The sequence below is a fragment of the Mixophyes fleayi genome, chromosome 4, assembly GCF_038048845.1.
Source record: "Mixophyes fleayi isolate aMixFle1 chromosome 4, aMixFle1.hap1, whole genome shotgun sequence".
NCBI lineage: Eukaryota > Metazoa > Chordata > Amphibia > Anura > Limnodynastidae > Mixophyes > Mixophyes fleayi.
This window is the reverse complement of record NC_134405.1, coordinates 50,351,645-50,371,636: the sequence shown is the minus strand read 5'-3', so window position 1 is coordinate 50,371,636 and position 19,992 is coordinate 50,351,645. Positions and strand designations below refer to the sequence as shown.

Sequence of the window (19,992 nt, the reverse complement as noted above, 5' to 3'; positions counted from 1 at the left end):
CAGCGGACGTGGCCCGCTCTCTGGGGGCCCGCACCGTTCTTGCAGTTGATGTTGGCCAGCAGGAGGAATGGCATACATATAACTACGGAGACTGTCTGTCCGGCTGGTGGTTACTGTGGAATCGACTCAACCCTTGGGGGGTAAAAGTTAAGGTAACCTAATATGGGGGTGCTAGAGTTTCTATGTATTGATTGTTTAAAACTAACATACAAATATTACCAGTATATCTAATAATATAAAATAAAATATGGTGTGATGGAAATGTAACCAACAATGGTAAAAATATTTTAACAATTACATTGATATACTTACAATGCTGCATGTGTACCTGCAGTTATTATGAGTAACTGAGACCAGTGTGTTATATACATTAGTCTTTCCATAATATTGATACCCTCTTACCTCTTTCTCTGTTAGTACTCAGACTTAATTATAAATCGGTACACAGTATGCTGGCGCTATATACATAAGTGTTAATAATAATGGTAACACATCACCACTTACAAGGTCTGCTCTTCAGTTGGGTCTTAGCTCTTGGGGCTAGTGGTTATTATTCTGCTACTCTCTTCATAATGGAACCTAGTGTTCTATAGTTTCTCTACTAATGAGCATTAGAAACGTTCTGGAGCTTGTTTTGTATCTTAAAATGCTTCAATGTTGTAACTTTATTTATATTAAGGGGTTTGCTACAAATTTGCCACCTCCTTTTACTATCACTGAAAACAGTCTATAAATGTATATCCCTCTGTGTTACTACAATAGTTATGTCAAAGTGAGAGCAACACTGTCTGTAATGACAATATGATTGACATCCCTAGATGCTGAAAATGAGTGCTGTAATGTTATGTAGAGGATTGTTCACAAAGGCTAAGACACATCCACTGTTCTGGACCCTGGTCGTATTCAACAAGAGACGTTTCTTCAGATCCGCTTGTAGTTGCTTATGCCTGAATTACATGTGTTTTTAAAATAACGCACAATTTGTTCGTTTTGTATGCGTTAATGAATCAGGACCACTATGTTAAATGCACTTATGTAGATACTTCATCTTGTGGTAGATTCGGTCCATTGGTAGATGAACATTGATCCAACTCCAACATGGGTAGGACTATGAGACAGCATTTCAGTATAGAAGGTCACTCTGGGACTGTTTCAGCTGATGTAACTGCTCAATGGCAACCAATTGCTGGCTGCGAGTCCTACCTTTCATATACACTGGAAAGAAGGCAGATTTGATTTGCTTCAGCATCATTAGCATCTGGCTCTTCTTGGTGTGTTCTGCTCTCTATATTTTAATATATATGCAACCAGAGACACCTCCTTGTAGCACAATGGCATATGCTTGTGTAATATATTTTCTACTTTTAAACTTCTTAATAGCGGTAGATCTTTTTATCATGTAGCCATTGAGTTCCTGAGGATGTTTCCTTTACCTTTTGTAACCATTATTGAAATAGTAAACAATCCCGGTAATGAGTTTGCTGTGGCTGACCTATTGTTATAAGGAATAATGACATTTTGCTGGACATTATTTATGTGACAAATTGCTTTTATTGCTGGGTTCTCCTCTGCGCTCCATAATAATTTCTTAGAGTGTGAGCTCGTTTACCTTCTGTTTCATGTCATTGTATTTAATGTGTTTATATGATGGCCCCTCGTAATATTAATATCCACTCCTAGGTCCCCGATATGGCAGAGCTGCAGTCCCGTTTGTCCTATGTCACGTGTGTCCGGCAGCTGCAGATGGTAAAACTCAGCGGGTACTGTGAGTACCTCAGTCCCCCCGTGCAGCGCTTCAGCACAACAGATTTCCATCGCTTCCAGGAAGTATATGTAAGTTGGCCTTATGTAGTGACACCCAGCTAGCATTTATTACCCTGTAAATGTTCTTGATACAAGGTCAAGTTGCTCTTGTACTCAGCTTTCATTTTATAATCTCAGAGATGCATTTCAGACATGGATATCTTATTTCACAGATCGCTGACAGTGCCAGAAAGAGGCAAAGCTTGCTTAAAGAGCATCACCATAATAATACTGCTTTTTCAATAAGGATTCTAGAGATTTAGGGGGAGATTCAATTAACCACAAGGTTCTGACTGAACTCACAGATAACTGAATCTCTCCCTTAATATACTAACTTCATTCTCGACTTAAGAGCCAAGTTGAGAGTAAGTTTTCTCACTGTAGAACATGTCCCCATACTGTGCAAGTTTAAGGGACTATAATTCAACCGATCGGTACGTCATCAAAGGAAGTGCGGGCATGCTGTTCACGTTGACATTGGCTTGTTTAGATTGCCTTCCATCGGGCTTCTGTGACCTAGTCACATGCTGACATAGCAATGGTAATGCTCTCTCAGTGTTACGATAGAGATTTCCTGCTAGGAGACTGTATAAATACTGCTGAGCAGCAGGGCTCTTAGGACATTTTAACAGCAGCTAACCTTCCCCACCGTTGCAAATTGGGTTCTTTCAAAATCAGGTCGCTGTGATTTTTTTTTATTATTCTGTTGCTTCCGATTCTCAAAAACAAGGTTCACTTTACAAAAAACAACAACCTGTTAGATTTCCCAGTTATCTGGAGAAGAATATAGATATTCATTCTTAGAGTATCTGAGAGGTCTAGAATAGGAAATAATTTCCTGTCGATTAAGGGGCTCCATCTGTTGTCCTTTTTCTTGCAAGAATAACTAGCTTAGAGATATAGCATTCTTGTTTCTTTATTTTTCATGGTGTGGTCCATTAGACTATCCTGTCCCTGCTGTAGGAAATCCTGCAGAAGGTTTAATGAGTGCGCAAAGTATGGCCTAGCACGCTACTGCAAAACAGTTATACTTAGAGTGCCACTCATAACGATGCACAGTGCCATAAAAAATATAATCTGATGTATATATATGATGGTGATGATATGAATGCATTGCATGGCATGCAGTGTGGTGAAAAAGTTAAATTAGAATATGTGATATGGTAAAAAGGAACATCAGACCCAAATGTCCAGCCCCCTTCATGTGTCCAGCGGTCCTAATGCCGACCACATACAGTTACATGGTCAACTCATATCACCATCATATAGCCCATCAATAAGCATGATAATGGTTACGTAGCCTAATAATGCTCCAAGTAGCCTTATACAGCTTCCTATGCTACCATGTATACTGCGCTCATACCATTCTGCCCCTATACTCCAGAGTACTCATGTGCTGCTCTGACCTCTGAGTGGCTGCTGTTCACTAGGAAGAGTTTTGTATAGGTGGTGACAGTGGAGCTCTGTAGCAGTGACATCTGTCACTGGATTATTCCTGGTGAGGGAGTTCGCTGTGTGATGAAACGTCCTCAGTGGTCACCTGGTGGCCCCATGTGAGTTGGAAGGTATATCACAGACCTGGAATCAGATGTATCTTCTAAAGACAGCATGCACTTTTTAAAGTAATCCTAACCTGGGATGTAGTCTATAATGTTTAAAATCTTAATTTGTTATCCTTTGTAGCACTCAATTAAACCACTTCCTTTGTATGTTTGTTTGTAGAGGAGGTAAAACCTTGTAAACCTTCAGAGCCATTCTTAAGTTATTTGACACCATCTCTTCTTCCTAATTCCATAAATGTGTATCTGTGTCTATGACACTCACTCTTGTGCTTCCTTTGCAGGACGTTGGCTATGAGTACGGGAAGCTTATATTCACAGAGTGGCATCGCGGTGATGTCATAAAGAAAATGCTGCAGGACAGAAGCGGCCCAGAGTTTGACCAGCGCCATCAGGGAAGTATAAGTTAGAGATCAACACATAAAATCACACAACATCATATGGTCACTATCTTATTTTTTATTTTTTACTGCTGACAACAATAAGAAATTGTAGTATAGTCAGACAATATAAAATCTATGTAATTAATCTTCTCTCTCCCTGTATATAGACTGGAATGGCCCCAGGCTTCACTGATCTGGCAGAAATTGTGTCTCGTATTGAGCCTGCCGGCAACCGACTTATTCTCCCAGAGCGTCAGGCAGGTGAGTAACCAAGTGCAGCCAACAAGATCATGATCAAAATAAAATATTGGCTGCAGATTCCTTTGGAACACTGCCCCTACTGTCCAGAGAAGAAAGTGGTAGTGTACTTGCTCTACTATACATTGTGTTTTGCCTGTGATAGTTGAGGCTGTGAGTCAGGAAACTTACAAATGAGCTGAGCACCTCCAAAATGTGGACATATATAGTGCAGTGTTGCTGGGTCATGGAATGAAATAAAAGTGAAGGGACATTTGTCATTCCAGAGGAATACTCTCTAACTGGAGACAAAGCTGCTACAGGCTACAGGAGTGAGGCCTGTGAAACAGTAAGTGGATGTATCTAAGGTTTGCTGAGACACCAGACAAGGATGTCCTTGTGTCACCACTCATTGTATTTTCTCTCTTTCAATGATCAGGATGAAGAGAAGACACAGAGAATAAAACCTGACTTCGGCTCCAGTCACCCCCATTGAACAGACCCACCATTATTGCTGTGAAGTCTTAGGCATATCACAATTGTGGATTACGTGCACATTTTTCTCTTTTCATTATTAAATAGTTGGATACAACCATAAACCGGAAACAAAGTCACAAATCCATTCTGTAACAAAGCAATTGTAGTAGTTGCTGTGTAATTGGCACAACTGCTTCTTAGGCTTGTCTGGAGTTCTGTAACCTACATGTTCTTGTTGCTATATACGCACAACTGTTCTCAATTCAAATGGCTACGTGCTAGACTGCCATAAGAATAAATATTGATCCATAAATGTATAAATAAATATAAATATTTAATATGTTGTAGTAAATAAGTAACATTTTATTCTGAGTGTAACAAACTAATAAAATAAAACATGGTTAAATGATGCTTTATCGTCTTACAGCCGTATGCAGCTAATACATACATATATATTGGAGCCCACTTCTCTCCCTTTCTGGAATGACAATAGGGGATTCCAGCAAACACAACAGGGGGCTTATTCTCTTAGGTATGTGGAAAGAGCTTATCAGTGTGTATTAACTAAATTTTCTGGCTATAATTAATTACATCTATAATTAATTTCCAATCTTTTAAAAAATGTTTTTGGTTAGTGAATGTAGAGATTACTGTGCAAGTATACAGCTTTATACTTGTTTTCTGAACACTTTCCATTTGTTTGGTTGGGTCATGAGTTATTAGGTTATACACAACACACTTACACTCAGCTACTTCAAGCTTCCAGACGTTCTGTAAAATGAAGTAAGTACTTTTTTTATGAAAAACATATCTCCGCTATTATAATTGGATCTAAAAAAAAAAAACATTTTCTGTAATGTAACTGTTACGAGCCGCGGCGGTGCCCAGCCGCCGCGACTCCCTTACCTCCGTCCCGGCCGTCGCTATGACGACCGGGACGTCACTTCCGGGGGCTCGGCCCGGCCGTTGCCTAGGCCTGTGGGCAACGGCCGGGACGCTGATTGTGAGAGCACCGCGTCCCAGCAAGGGGAACTGCTGGGCGCGTGCGCATCTAGATAGCCTGTGGGCTAATTAATACAATGGGCTGTATTCTTGCAGAGCTAGGCTCTGATTGGTTGGGGCTAGTATTTAAGGCAATGAGGTCTGCTACCTCACTGCCGGTTATAGCTTCTGTCTCACAGTCTGCTGACCTGCTTGTTCCTGTTTCTGTTTCGGTGTATTGTATCCTGCTGACCTCTCGTGTATGACCCTTGGCTTTGAACTTCGCTTGTGTATCCCGTGACCCTGACCTTTGGCCTGTTTACCGTTTCTCCTGTTTGCCTGTGACCCTTGACCCCAGCCTGTTAACTGGACTTGCTACCTGCTGTGGACCACACTCCGCTTGCCTGGGTTCTCCCCAGCCGGTACACACTTCACGACCCTCTGTCAGTCTGCAGCCCAGTCTGTCCCCACCATCAGGGGCTCCAGTGAACACCTGATTGGCAGAGTAGACTCTGGGTTGTGTTGTGCGGGCTGGAGGGGTTCCTAACAGTAACATCATTTATATATGTATTATGGTCCTGTGGAATTGAGTGTACCATGCCTGTTTGTGTGACATCGGGGCAGTTTTATCTGTAAGCATCCAGGATGATTATTTCTGACCTTATAGTGGGCTGCAGTGCTGTACAGCATGTCGATGCTAATAATGAAAACAGTATGCTAAGAGTTACAGCTAGGATGTTGTGTTTCTATTACACTTATAGCCAATTCCCCAGATGTTATCCTATGATGAAAGCTATGACAATACACACAGACTTTCTTACGGTTTTAAAAATCCAGCTTCCTACAGTTTTTGTCCATTTTGTTAAGATTATGCATTTTTAGGATGCAAATCAATGTTATCTGAACCCCTCCTGAGTCATACTTTTATGAATTACATCACTGTTGAGTGTTACACCCTGTACCTTATTTAGTTTTTAGACACAGACCAGCTCATATGATCTGTCACAATCACAAGGTAATAGAGGAATCTTTAACATATAGGTGGAACAGAACAGACATCTGTGTATTAGTGTAAACTTTTTTTTAATAACGCTTTATTTTTGAACATTATAAAATCGGCTTAAATATCATTTATAAATGTGATAGATCCTATCTAAATTCTGTTACCAATACGGAAACCCCCATAGGTTTTGTCAGTGACACAGAATGTTCTGTCATATAAGAACAGTTTATACAACTTTTGCATCCCATATAGCCAGAGATGGGGAACGTGGTCCACACCATAGATTCAAGCCCGCATACAGATGTAGTTATTCCTCATAGCGCAGTCTACGTCATTCCAGCCGTTTGATTTAATCTCCGCACACAATTCTTTTCCGCTGACATTATTTGGCTCTCCAGGACTCCAATTGCTGAAAGTACAACACGAACTACTGAATGATCAGAGGGTTTTCACCATTCATGACCTTGAAAATTCCACTTTTTGGAATGTTGTCAAACTAGTTTTATAATGTTTTAGCCGTGACAAACTTTGGTAGTGAATTTGAACAAGTATCTTTTTATCTCAGAATCTCTATAAAGGGGAAATCTAGCAACAAATGGGAAAAAAATTCAAACAAAAATTTGTTGCCAAAATTATTTTGTTCGCAGATGTTTACCTCAGAGTTTAATCAGGAGGTTCTCCTGAGTAAAGCGATATCAAATATATTTACTTTATTTAAAGTCTGATGTAGTTGTAAGGCCCAAACACAAAAGTGCTAATTTTAGGAGCACATTGTTGACATTTTACGAGCTAGTTGTCCCCTAGACACAGGGCAGTCAGGCAGTTTATGGAACCAATATGCATTACAATGAATGCTGTGAAATCTAGAAGCCATCGCAGATAATAGAATGCAACCTACACATTTTCTATAAACCTTTGGCGTGATTTAGTGGACTTCTCACCTACAGGCAATGGAGGCAGCCACTTTATGGGATGAGCCAATATTCATTAAAGTACAGGCTATCGATTCTTGCTGACCCTGATGTACTTCACGGCAGAAACCCAGTGCCTTGTGAGATGAAAGGGTTGCAGGTACTATTTAATAGCATGTTCAGAACTTGCTGACCCCCTAGCTGGAGCCTTGGCTGCCCCTGTATGCAGCCTTTTTCACAGAGCTCCAATGGTTCAGTATACAGAACCAACAAATCAATCTTGTCTGTCACTATAAAATGCAGCAGGAGGACCAGTCAGAGCCTACTAACACTTTAGAACTATCTCCTTCATTAATTTCCACTTTAACTTTTTTCCTCCTACAAAGGATTTAATTGTCTCATTGAACATTTAGGCCAGTTTCCTCCACTGCAGAGGAACTCTAAACACTAAATGGTCTGTGGCCCCTCTTTAAACAGGGAATACCCCCCCCCCCACACCAATTGCACCTTCTGTACTCCATGAACTTCATTAAAATAATTGTGTCCTGCAGAAGTATCCCTAGCCCTAATCCAGCAAGGAATACCCTAATCCACGTAGTTCTTCCCAACAGTAGAGCCAAGTTTTTTGCCTATAGAGACACCACCATGTTCAACGGCAAATCTGTGTGCGTCCCATAACATCAGGCACACAACATCACAGAGCATAATTTGAGCTGTGGGCAATTTCTTTTTCACTGGCACTGGTTTTTATATTGCTTACCTGAAAGCAAGATCTGTACCATCAATCCATCTCCAAGAGTTGTTGGATGATGTCAAGCCGATCCAGAAGGACTGTCCCATGAATAATGGCAGCAAGGCATCCTGGGAGAGGGCAGAATAAAAAGAAAGTCTGCAGTAACTGTTCTTATTGTTTCACAATGCCTGGAGTGCCACAGGTTGCCCAGACCTGCCTAGTGTCACCCCTTCGTGAGCACCTTGTATTCTCATTAATCAAGCAGTGCAGACTACTGATACCTATGAGGTTTTAGTTCAGAGTATAAGTCTCTGTCCCTGAACATAGGAATTCAATTACTGTTCTTGTCTTGGGAGACTTACCATTTCTGCCTTGCTTCTCAGAATTATAAGCTGGGCTTGCTGTGTAACGCAAATGTCCACAGCCTCCTTCCACGTCATAGTATTCACAGATAAATAGTAACATTGGGGACCTATTGCTTTCCATCCTGTTGGACATCTTGGTCTCACTGAACAGAAGAAAAACACATAATGAAGGTAATTTATGATAAGCAAAATAACTGAATCGAAGTGCAAATTCTACTTAGGTCAGGCTGAATTTTGCAGATTTCTGCCAAAACTTATAGGCTTGCGGAATAAGCTGGCATTTCGGGACAAGCAGAAGCAGCCAATGGAAGGAGGCAGGCAGAATGGAGGCGTTCCTTGCCAAGTATTGACAGCTGGTGTTCCTATTTTTGCAGAGCACATGAGATAAAAAGGTGGACAAGGCACATTGTAAAGTGGTACTAGCTTGGACCATTACATTTTTTGCACAATGTGCCTCTACAGATCTTGCCTCCTGACAAACCTAGAAGCACTTCTAGTGGTAGATATGCAGCCTGATTCACCCCAAGAAGACCATATATGTTCAGCTGTCACTCCTTAGGTTTCTTTGTACAGGATAGCTGGATCTAGTACGATTAACACTGGCTTACTAGAGGTGCGGAGTCTAACGAACTCCCCGGTGTTCACCAAGAACCACCGCAAGGCGGGATGGGCTTAGCTGCCGGGAGCCGCAGGTTGCGGTCCCCTGGTTCGCCTCGCTATGTAGTACTGGCGGAGGGAGTGAGCAGATAGGAGATTAGTCAATGAGCCGGGACTGGAACACAAACGAACACTAGCAGTACAGAATCAGCAGGCAGGAACCACATCAGACAAGCCAGGTCAGGGGCACAAGAATACAGAGAATAGTCAGCAAGCCGGGTCAGTACACTAAACGCAGCAGAATAGGAAAGGTCACACAAGCAGGAACTGGTACACAGGAATCAGATCTGGAACAGAGGAGTAGCAGGGATTCACGTAGAACCAGAAGCCAGGAAGTATACAAGTTGCTCTGACACAGAGTGTCAGAGTGAGGTTTAAGTACTGCTGAAGGATTCAAATTTCCTGCCCCGAACTAGCGATCATGTGATAGACGATACCCAGATGTGAGAGTTCCGATGCAGAGAGCCACAGCGCTGGAGCGAGGACGGGTCAGTTCGTGACACATGTTCCACCACTGTTGCTCCTGCTCCAAACAATATAGTTGACTGAAGAGCCGTCACACTATCCAGCAAGTATCTGTTTGTAATCCGATGTTTTGGAACATTGAATGTCACTTTAAGATTTGATATGGTAGCTTGATACAAGAACATTAAGTGACCCACAACATTGAAATAAACACAGACACTTGGTGTAGTTAATAACGGTGTGCTGGTTTCTTGAACTACATTGGAATGACCATGTAGAAGCAGCTGTACAAAAATAAGGCTGTTTGTTGTGCCTTGAGTGCACATTGTAATTTAGGCCCATAGAGTAGAATACAGAGGCGTTCGGAATCAGAGACACCACAGAGTGACATAATGAGGAAGACTTATGCCAGAACCCAAACGCTGGATGGAAACAAAGATGGTTGTTCTGGAACACTTACCCAAGTCGTAGATTTCTTTTATTTTGTCCCTTAGCTGTTCTTGAGCTTTCTCAGCAGTCTCATTAGCCTGTGATACTGGAGAACACAATAAGGTAAAAAATATACAGGAATGCAATAGGATCACCATACCTCCCTGTGTGTCTGAAAACATGTACAGGACAACCAGCCTTCTTTGTAATGAGTGAGGCCAACTCTTCTCTAGACATACAGCGGCCCATACTACCCCAGTTACTGTTTCATTTCATCTACCAGCACTCACGATCAATGTTTAATCATTCTGGGCCTGATTCATCTTCGAATGCAACCTGTTTATTAAACGAGCACAGAACTTTGAAAGTACATGTGCCCGTATTCTAATCCAAGTGGATCTTATGATACGTTTCTATTTAATTCTGTGTATAAGTACACTCTGCCCAACCAGTGCTTGTTGTATGTCAACAGACAGAATAGAGTGCAGGACACGTACATGTATATGTGCAATATAAAGTCCCAGCAGAACGTATGGTAAAAGCAATGAAATGTTGAATACTATAATAATTAATAAAAATGTTTTTTTTTTAAAAACATAAAATATATATATATATATTTAAAGTAAATGCATAAATCAGGATGTTATTAATGTGTACATACAATCCGTTTTTTTAGTTCCTCTTCCTTGCATACACATGTTCCGTACTATCTAGTGACAATCATATGTGTCAGTGTCATCACCATCAGTCAGCACATATACCTGCCCTGTAGTTGGCGCAAATGATACTGCTAAAAAACATGTACCGAAGAGAAACCCAGGACTTGAATGGGCCGCACCTGCGTTGGCACTTCCTCGGCACATCCTTATTGCACATTGTCTACGTTCAGCCTCCTCTTCCCTCTCCCTTCCAGCCCTTCAGCCATAAGTGTCATTTGCATTCAGATCTGAACTGCGTTCATTGGAATAATGTCTGTATCTGAGCATGTGCAGAGCTATTCAACGCAAGATATAGTACGTAAAGGGACTAGCGTCCGAAGATGCGTCAGGCCCGTAGTGTTTAACCTTCTCTAAAGCACACTTAGCACTGTTATACTGACATGTATGGTAAGGCTGACAATTGTAATACAGCAACAGCTAGAGCCTATGTTTGACTGTAATCAAATTCAAGTTTAATATTAAAAAATGATTAGAGGTAATTGTGGGTATTTGGCACAAAAAGGGAATAAAAAACGAGTTACATTTCAAGTTCATCTCTCTGTTCCTCTGCTTCATTTCCTCCAGATGGCCAGAGATCGCTGAGTCTGCAGAAAAAGACGTATATCATCAGATCGTTGCATAACCGTCCACATATCTGCAGCTGTTAAGCATCATTTCCTCTCTTCCTTCACTGTGGCTTTTGTCTCTTACATGTCTGACCACTTTCTTCGGTGTTCCTTATACTCACAGAAGGCACATACAATGCTCATCAGGATTATCCAGAGACATAGAAGAGCCACTAGCACAAGCCAATCCTTCCGCCGGTAGGAGCCATCTAAGAAAGAAAATTTTTTTTTATATATATATATATATATATATATATATATATATATATATATATATATATATATATATACATATATATACATACACACATGGGTATCTGAAAAGACTCCTTACAATTAAGATTTGTTCTATCCCACCCTACCCTACTGAATTACTTGGGTACGGTGCATTGTTTTTCTTTGAGAAGGAGAATATGGATTACAGAGAAATAAGCATAGTCTGCAGCTTGGGATAGACTGGATACATCATGCAAGCTAACAAATCTATATTAATCACTTGTAATTTCAAAGGGAAATAGGAAATACCTTTTAGTGTTTGAGTTAGGGAACCTTTAATCATTTTTGAGTATATGAGTGTATGGAGCAACGGTTGTGGATAGCTGGCCACACACATTAAGATCTGTAAATTTAGCCGAATGAATATGATCCAGATTAGTGTCCAACCTGGTAACTCAAATGGGCGGCTAAATTGGACAGGTCAAGCCGTTTGGAAATAAGACCTTATTAATGGGCCCCACGGGACCCGGACATAATTATATATATATATATATATATATATATATATATATATATATATATATATATGGCCGGGTCCCGTGGGGCTCATTAATGCACTCAGCCAATGATATACACATAGCGATAGGGCAGCACAGTGGCCTAGTGGTTAGCACTTCTGCCTCACAGCACTGGGGTCATGAGTTCGATTCCCGACCATGGCCTTATCTGTGTGGAGTTTGTATGTTCTCCCTGTGTTTGCCTGGGTTTCCTCCGGGTGCTCCGGTTTCCTCCCACACTCCAAAAACATAGTGGTAGGTTAATTGGCTGCTATCAAAATTGACCATAGTCTCTCTGTCTGTCTGTCTGAGTGTGTGTCTATAGTAGGGAATTTAGACTGTAAGCCCCAATGGGGCAGGGACTGATGTGAGTGAGTTCTCTGTACAGCGCTGCGGAATTAGTGGCGCTATATAAATATCTGCTGATGATGATGATGATAGTGGTCATAGAACCGCTATGTTTCTGATCTGGAATTGATGAAATCTGGATACATTTCAATCATCCTCAGCCATCATTAGTGTTCGGGGGAGAACCACACACAAACACACAGACATGATTTGATTCCAATTTAGTCTAAACTGATGACGATATCGCCACGTATGTGGCCAGCTTAAGCCTTTCAATGAAAGACAGTGGACTGGGTAATGTAAAAAACAAAACAACAAACAAAAAAAGACCAGGAAATGTCCCAAATAGTATTTTAACTTTTTGGACATATACCAAAAAGAAATGGACGGAAAGTTCCTAGGCAAGAGGAAAAAAGCAGAAGTGAGAAATACTGGAACATACCATGTAATGCAACACTTACTGACCAAACCCAGTATATACTGGAACATACCATGTAGTGCAACACTTACTGACCAAACCCAGTAAATACTGGAACATACCATGTAGTGCAACACTTACTGACCAAACCCAGTATATACCGGAACATACCATGTAGTGCAACACTTACTGATCAAACCCAGTATATACCGGAACATACCATGTAGTGCAACACTTACTGATTAAACCCAGTAAATACCGGAACATACCATGTAGTGCAACACTTACTGACCAAACCCAGTAAATACCGGAACATACCATGTAGTGCAACACTTACTGACCAAACCCAGTATATACCGGAACATACCATGTAGTGCAACACTTACTGACCAAACCCAGTAAATACCGGAACATACCATGTAGTGCAACACTTACTGACCAAACTCAATATATACTGGAACATACCATGTAGTGCAACACTTACTGACCAAACCCAGTAAATACCGGAACATACCATGTAGTGCAACACTTACTGACCAAACCCAGTAAATACCGGAACATACCATGTAGTGCAACACTTACTGACCAAACCCAGTAAATACCGGAACATACCATGTAGTGCAACACTTACTGACCAAACCCAGTAAATACCGGAACATACCATGTAGTGCAACACTTACTGACCAAACCCAGTAAATACCGGAACATACCATGTAGTGCAACACTTACTGACCAAACCCAGTAAATACCGGAACATACCATGTAGTGCAACACTTACTGACCAAACCCAGTAAATACCGGAACATACCATGTAGTGCAACACTTACTGACCAAACCCAGTAAATACCGGAACATACCATGTAGTGCAACACTTACTGACCAAACCCAGTAAATACCGGAACATACCATGTAGTGCAACACTTACTGACCAAACCCAGTAAATACCGGAACATACCATGTAGTGCAACACTTACTGACCAAACCCAGTATATACCGGAACATACCATGTAGTGCAACACTTACTGACCAAACCCAGTATATACTGGAACATACCATGTAGTGCAACACTTACTGATTAAACCCAGTAAATACTGGAACATACCATGTAGTGCACCACTTACTGATCAAACCCAGTAAATACTGGAACATACCATGTAGTGCAACACTTACTGACCAAACCCAGTAAATACTGGAACATACCATGTAGTGCACCACTTACTGACCAAACCCAGGAAATACTGGAACATACCATGTAGTGCAACACTTACTGACCAAACCCAGGAAATACTGGAACATACCATGTATTGCAACACTTACTGACCAAACCCAGGAAATACTGGAACATACCATGTAGTGCACCACTTACTGACCAAACCCAGGAAATACTGGAACATACCATGTAGTGCAACACTTACTGACCAAACCCAGGAAATACTGGAACATACCATGTATTGCAACACTTAGGGGGGTATTCAATTGTTCCTCCGGGCGCCGCCGGAACGAGCGCGTTAAAACTATTACCGTTTATACGGTAATATTGCGCGTAATTACCGTTCATACGGTAATTTACTCTCTCAATTTCAGCTCGCTGCTCAGGGAGCTGCGAGCTGAAATTGAGCGAGTAATTACCGTATAAACGGTAATAGTTTTAATGCGCTCGTTCCGGCGGCGCCCGGAGGAACAATTGAATACCCCCCTTTCTGACCAAACCCAGTAAATATTGGAATCTACTAACTAGCTAAATATATACTGGCCAACCCAATACACAATATAACCTATAAATTAGCTTAACAGTCGCCCAGTCCAGTACATACTGAAGCCTACTATTAGCTAAAGACATACTGATCAGATAAACACATACTGTACCATACTTACAATCTCAGCACTTGCTACTCAACCCAATACACGATAGAACCTACCAACTGGCACAGTACATTAATACACACTTGATCCTACCAACTAGCTCAACACATATTCACCAAATTATTATGCCATTGGAAATAACCCAATACACTTTAGAACCAATCAACTTCTAGTTCAACACACACTGATTACCTCACTAACCCCTTGCATTTGCATCATTTAGCTCAATTCCTTCTAACCATCCCCATTCAAACTATCACATAGGCTCTAGAGTTTTGGGATCAGATATACACTTGCAGGTAAAATCATACATATACATGAAGAATTTGCAGTTTCTTAGATAATAGTGGATAATAGTTATACTTTACATTTCCATATCTTAATCCTTTCTGTGTCTTCTGTATCCTGAGTTGGTAACGTTCTAAACATGTCCACATTTGTGTAAATGCTATCATCATCCTCTGGGCCTTGTTCTATAGGAAAGAAGAAAAAGAACTGAAGTAATGTACAGTTGGTTCTTTGTCCCACCACAATGTTACCTATTTGTCTTACCACTGTCATCTTTATTCATATACACACTCATCACGTCTGCTCTTCTCTGTCCTTCAGCAGGACTGCTGTGATTGCCCCTTATTTATCCTACTCTCAGTCCCTCTGCCCACAATTCTACAAATTTCTGCTGGAAGCGTGAAGAAAGGAAACAGAAACTTAAATGGCAGGAAAAGAGAAGTAAAAGCGGACAGAGAGGAACTGAAATCGCTGGAGTTTAGAGTCGGCGACAGTGTGTATAACACCGCCATAATACCTTACTTACTGGAGAAACGAAACAAAATGATTTGTGGACGTCATATGAGGGTGTAGGAATAGTTCCCAGAGAAGTTTTATTGTTAATAGGGATAAATTAAAGCTTGCACCATACAGTATAAATAACCCACCTCTAACTCTAGTGCCTTGTGCTACCTCAAAGCAAAGATGTGCTCCTGAACACAATTTATCACCCTCCAGGGGTCTGTGGACTTGGTGGCAATACAGAGCAGTTAGTTATATAGGAGATCAGCAAATGTGGCTTATTGCAGCACGGTGGCTAAGTGGTTAGCACTTCTGCCTTACAACACTGGTGTCATGAGTTCAATTCCAAACCATGGCCTTATCTGTGAGGAGTTTGTATGTTCTCCCCTTGTTTGCGTGGGTTTCCTCCGGGTGCTCCAGTTTCCTCCCACACTCCAAAAACATACTAGTAGGTTACTTGGTTGCTAACAAATTGACCCTAATCTGTGTGTGTGTTAGGGAATTTAGACTGTAAGCCCCAATGGGGCAGGAACTGATGTGAGTGAGTTCTCTGTACAGCGCTGCGGAATTAGTGGTGCTATATAAATAAATGGTAATAATAATAATAATTTCAGCTAAAAAGATCATTTTCACCTTTTCCCGATGGGAAATGTTTTGCAAAAACTATTACACCCCTTTCTTTGTCCACATTTTGGGTTCTTTAGACTTTGAGGAGGAAGCAGGTATTTTTGCCAACTTGCCACCCTCTCAAAAAAAATCTGGAAGTAAGATGTGCCTTTATACTCACCTAGCTGGCGCTGCATGTGAGAATATCACAGAGAATGTGTACAGTTCAAATCAGGGTCCTAGCTAACAGCTCTGGTGCCTCAGCGGAGCTGGAGCCATCCTGCCCCCACTTTAACACTTGATATATCACAGCTATCTCATCCACTGAACCTGTGACTACAGAAGCACCAGTGTGGCCTGTTCAGTAGATATTCTTGTGGAGCAATGTGCAGTGACATCATTGCACAGTGCCTTAATTTAAGAAGCCCCCGATAAATGGTAAACTGGCTGTGCTGCATTTCCATGGTTGCAAAAATGGTATTAAGATCAAGTAGCTCTAAGCCCATTGTAACGGACTTACCTTCTCCGCCGTCCGGAAGCCGCACTTCCGCATCCAGCACCACGTGACCGCACCCGGAGGCGGTCACATGACCGCAACCTAGAGGCGGGGATTTTGAATCCCTGTCAGGATAAAAACCTCACTCTGACACTCGCTGAGTGTCAGAGCAACACTTACCTGTTCCTGGCTCCTGTTCTTCGTGGATTGCTGTGTCTTCCAGTCTCCTGTGTGCTGATCTCTGCCTGTTTGACTTCCCTGGCTCTACTATCCCTGTGTACCGACCCGGCTTGCTGACCATTCTCCTATTCTTGTGACCCGTGTACCGAACCTGGCTTGTTGACTCCGAGTTGCCTTCTGATTCTGCCTGACTCCATTCCTGTGTACCGAACCGGCTTGTTTGACTCCGCTACCTCTGCTCCACTACATCTTGGGGCGAACCTGGGGACCGCGACCTGCGACTCCTGGCAGCGAAGCCCACCCCGCCTTGCGGCGGTTCTTGGTGAACACCGGGGAGATCGTTAGACTCCGCACCTCAGGTAAGCCAGCGCTAATCAAGATTAGTAGTAGTAGTATCCAGAATCTGTTACACCCATGTAGCATATTGGGTCTAAAGTGGGTCCCTCAGGGCCCTGGTTTGGTGGCTGCCACTTAGGGGCAGTGGGGCATCTGCCCCCGGGGCCGATCCCATAGTGGGCTACTTTGACTGCATCACTGGGCTACCTGCATTGTTTTTCCTTTAAAATGTTCCCAATAGGCTGCTGAGCCAAGTCTTGTCCCCTGGGCTAAAATTTGCCAGCCAGGACCCTGCTGCCACTGCTCACCTTTTTAGAGCAGGAGTTCTTAACCCTTTGTGTGCCATAGACATCGAGGCCAGTCTGATGAAGCCTATGGACTAATTATCGTAGTCCGCGTGCCTATCCATGTCAAATAAGATATTAAAACATCTGCTTAAAACAGTCCTTAGGGCAGAGAACTGGTTGTTAATTAATTTGAATCCCACCAGTATGATGGTAAGTATGATAATAATCACACCGACTATCCTTCTGCAGTGTTGTTCTGTTTGCTCCTTATGTATCAATCCATACAACCACAATCTTTTGATTCTTGCTGGAAGCATGAAGAAACTACACTAAAATGTAAATGGCAGGAAAAGAGAAGTGAAAGCAAACAGAGAAGAACAGATATCTCTGGAGATCAGTGCCAGGGATCCTATCTGTATAGTAATGGAACATTTCCTCAGTGACCTCACTAACTGAAGAAACTAAACAAAATAATTTGCTGATGAATATATAACGTTTATCTTAGTATCATCATGAGGGCTCAAGGTAGGAAGGGGGAGATTTTTTCAGATTTTTTTACAGTTCAAATAAGGATCCTAGCTAACAGCACTGTACATTCAGGGAATCATTATGCAAACAAATGACACACAATAACAAGAAACAGAAGGTAAAGCTGGCCTTGTCAGAGGCATTTTCCAATTGTCAGCATGACTAGTATGATAATCAGCTTGTCTATTATGATAATTGCTCATTGATCAACATTCTATCTCTTCAGCGCCATCCCTCTGTCCTGTGTCATTGCTCCCTCTGCTCCAGTACTGGAGACTGAGGACTGCCCAGCTTACTGACTACTAGCCAACTCTTCTGGAAACCAAAGGGTTAAGAACTTCATTACATCTAAATTATTTTAGAAACAATTGCAGCCTTGGTGACAGTTCCCCTTAAATTCTATGTTCATCTTTCTCCTGCAGGCCCAATTAATCAAGTCAGACAGCAGGGAAAATAAACTTTGTAATGTTATACAGGTCATATAAATTTTTTAAAAATCCATAAGATATCGCTAATTGTCCATCCACATTGTTAGTACCTTAATAGAACAAATAGGAATATGATGGATAGCCTGAGATATCAGATATCGATGTAACACAAACAAGATATTTAGGCTGTCCCAACCACCAAGTACCTCACTTCTTACAGGGGACAAGAATGTGCAAAAAGTTACTTTTAGTCCTATGGCCCCATGGGAAACTGGAGCAGGCTTCCTGCAGCCATTACCTCTTTCATCTAGGCTATGAAGCTCAATTTCTATGGAACTACCGCATTTATCTGGTTGTAATGCTATATTTGTAATTGTGGACAGCATGGATTTTCATCATGGGGCAGCACAGTGGCTCAGTGGTTAGCACTTCTGCCTCACAGCACTGGGGTCATGAGTTCAATTCCCGACCATGCCCTTATCTGTGAGTTTGTATGTTCTCCCTGTGTTTCCTCCGGGTGCTCCGGTTTCCTCCCACACTCCAAAAACATACTAGTAGGTTAATTGGCTGCTATCAAAATTGACCCTAGTCTGTGTCTCTGTGTGTGTTTGTCTATATTAGGAACTTTAGACTGTAAGCCCCAATGGGGCAGGGACTGATGTGAATGAGTTCTCTGTACAGCGCTGCGGAATCAGTGGCACCACATAAATAAATGATGATGATGATCATAGATATGTACCCCCTCCAAAAATATCCAAAGACAGTGTGTCAGACAGAGGCGTTCAGTTCACTTGACACTTTTGGAAGGCATTCTGTGATGTGACATGCTCCAAAATGAGAGGATCATTAAAAAATATAAATATTGCCCCACTGGTGATGAAACAGTAAGTCAAGGTAAAAAAAAACCACAAAAAAACCCCATACTTACATTTAAGTGTGGAAGTTGTCACCTAGGGTGGACTGTGATTGAGGGAACATATCAGGCCTGATTCATCAAGGCTCGCATCTGCTGATTTTGTGCGTATTGCACGCAAATCACTCTGTGCATGCCCAGAACCCGGCCATGTGAAACTAAACGGAGCAATGTTCACTGCATCTACATACGCAAAGGACACTTACTACAACCTACAATCTCTAGGAGTGAACTGGGCAGGGAAGGGGCGTTAGCTCGTAGTCAATGTGCAGTAAGGACGTGCCAAACTCAGGTGTACACAGCTACGCCCTATACAAGCTTTGTGCAGTTACTTGTTTTTTTGCCGTGTCTCTTGCTCTAGCTACATGGCAAATCCTGATTACAAGTGACGACAGCCTTGTATACATGCTATAACATGGGTCTGCGATCAGGAGCAACTGTAAAAATGTATTTTCTGTTCAGCAGACATTAAGAACGTCCTAATAAATATATTTTATGGAAAAAATATATTTAATTTTTTTGTTTGTTTTTAACTGTTTTATCAATAATGCTTATATCATTAACAGGTGACATTTATTCAATAGTTATTTTTTTCTGTGCATTATTTTGCGACTGTATATTGCACATAGGCTTTTGACGTATCCTGCAGAGTCCTGTGCAGTAGAGCAGAGCAGACCTACACCTGAATTCATCAGCGCAT

General features: G+C 41.7%; 2 protein-coding genes across 8 annotated transcripts in view; one reads left to right on the top strand and one right to left on the bottom strand.

Annotated features, from left to right (window-relative positions):
• Positions 1-4,868, top strand: part of LOC142151375 (patatin-like phospholipase domain-containing protein 6) — a 40,310-nt gene extending 35,442 nt beyond the window's left edge. For 2 of the 4 annotated variants that reach the window (XM_075206950.1, XM_075206951.1), the window contains exons 30-35: positions 4-152; positions 1,681-1,833; positions 3,647-3,757; positions 3,913-4,006; positions 4,270-4,331; positions 4,422-4,868. In XM_075206950.1, the coding sequence (XP_075063051.1) occupies positions 4-152; positions 1,681-1,833; positions 3,647-3,757; positions 3,913-4,006; positions 4,270-4,331; positions 4,422-4,478 (626 nt within the window). In that variant the 3' untranslated portion in view covers positions 4,479-4,868. Of the gene's footprint in view, positions 1-3; positions 153-1,680; positions 1,834-3,646; positions 4,007-4,269; positions 4,332-4,421 lie in introns of those variants that run through there. The other 2 variants (XM_075206952.1, XM_075206953.1) reach the window with 2 other exon arrangements.
• A 1,638-nt stretch (positions 4,869-6,506) lies between these two features.
• The window catches only part of LOC142151374 (CD209 antigen-like protein C), a 45,675-nt gene continuing 32,189 nt past the window's right edge, over positions 6,507-19,992 (bottom strand). For 3 of the 4 annotated variants that reach the window (XM_075206947.1, XM_075206948.1, XM_075206949.1), the window contains 7 exons: positions 15,098-15,202; positions 11,450-11,536; positions 11,244-11,306; positions 10,035-10,109; positions 8,450-8,595; positions 8,115-8,215; positions 6,507-6,852 (listed from right to left, as the gene is read on the bottom strand). In XM_075206947.1, the coding sequence (XP_075063048.1) occupies positions 6,729-6,852; positions 8,115-8,215; positions 8,450-8,595; positions 10,035-10,109; positions 11,244-11,306; positions 11,450-11,536; positions 15,098-15,202 (701 nt within the window). In that variant the 3' untranslated portion in view covers positions 6,507-6,728. Of the gene's footprint in view, positions 6,853-8,114; positions 8,216-8,449; positions 8,596-10,034; positions 10,110-11,243; positions 11,307-11,449; positions 11,537-15,097; positions 15,203-15,281; positions 15,411-19,992 lie in introns of those variants that run through there. The other variant, XM_075206946.1, reaches the window with a different exon arrangement.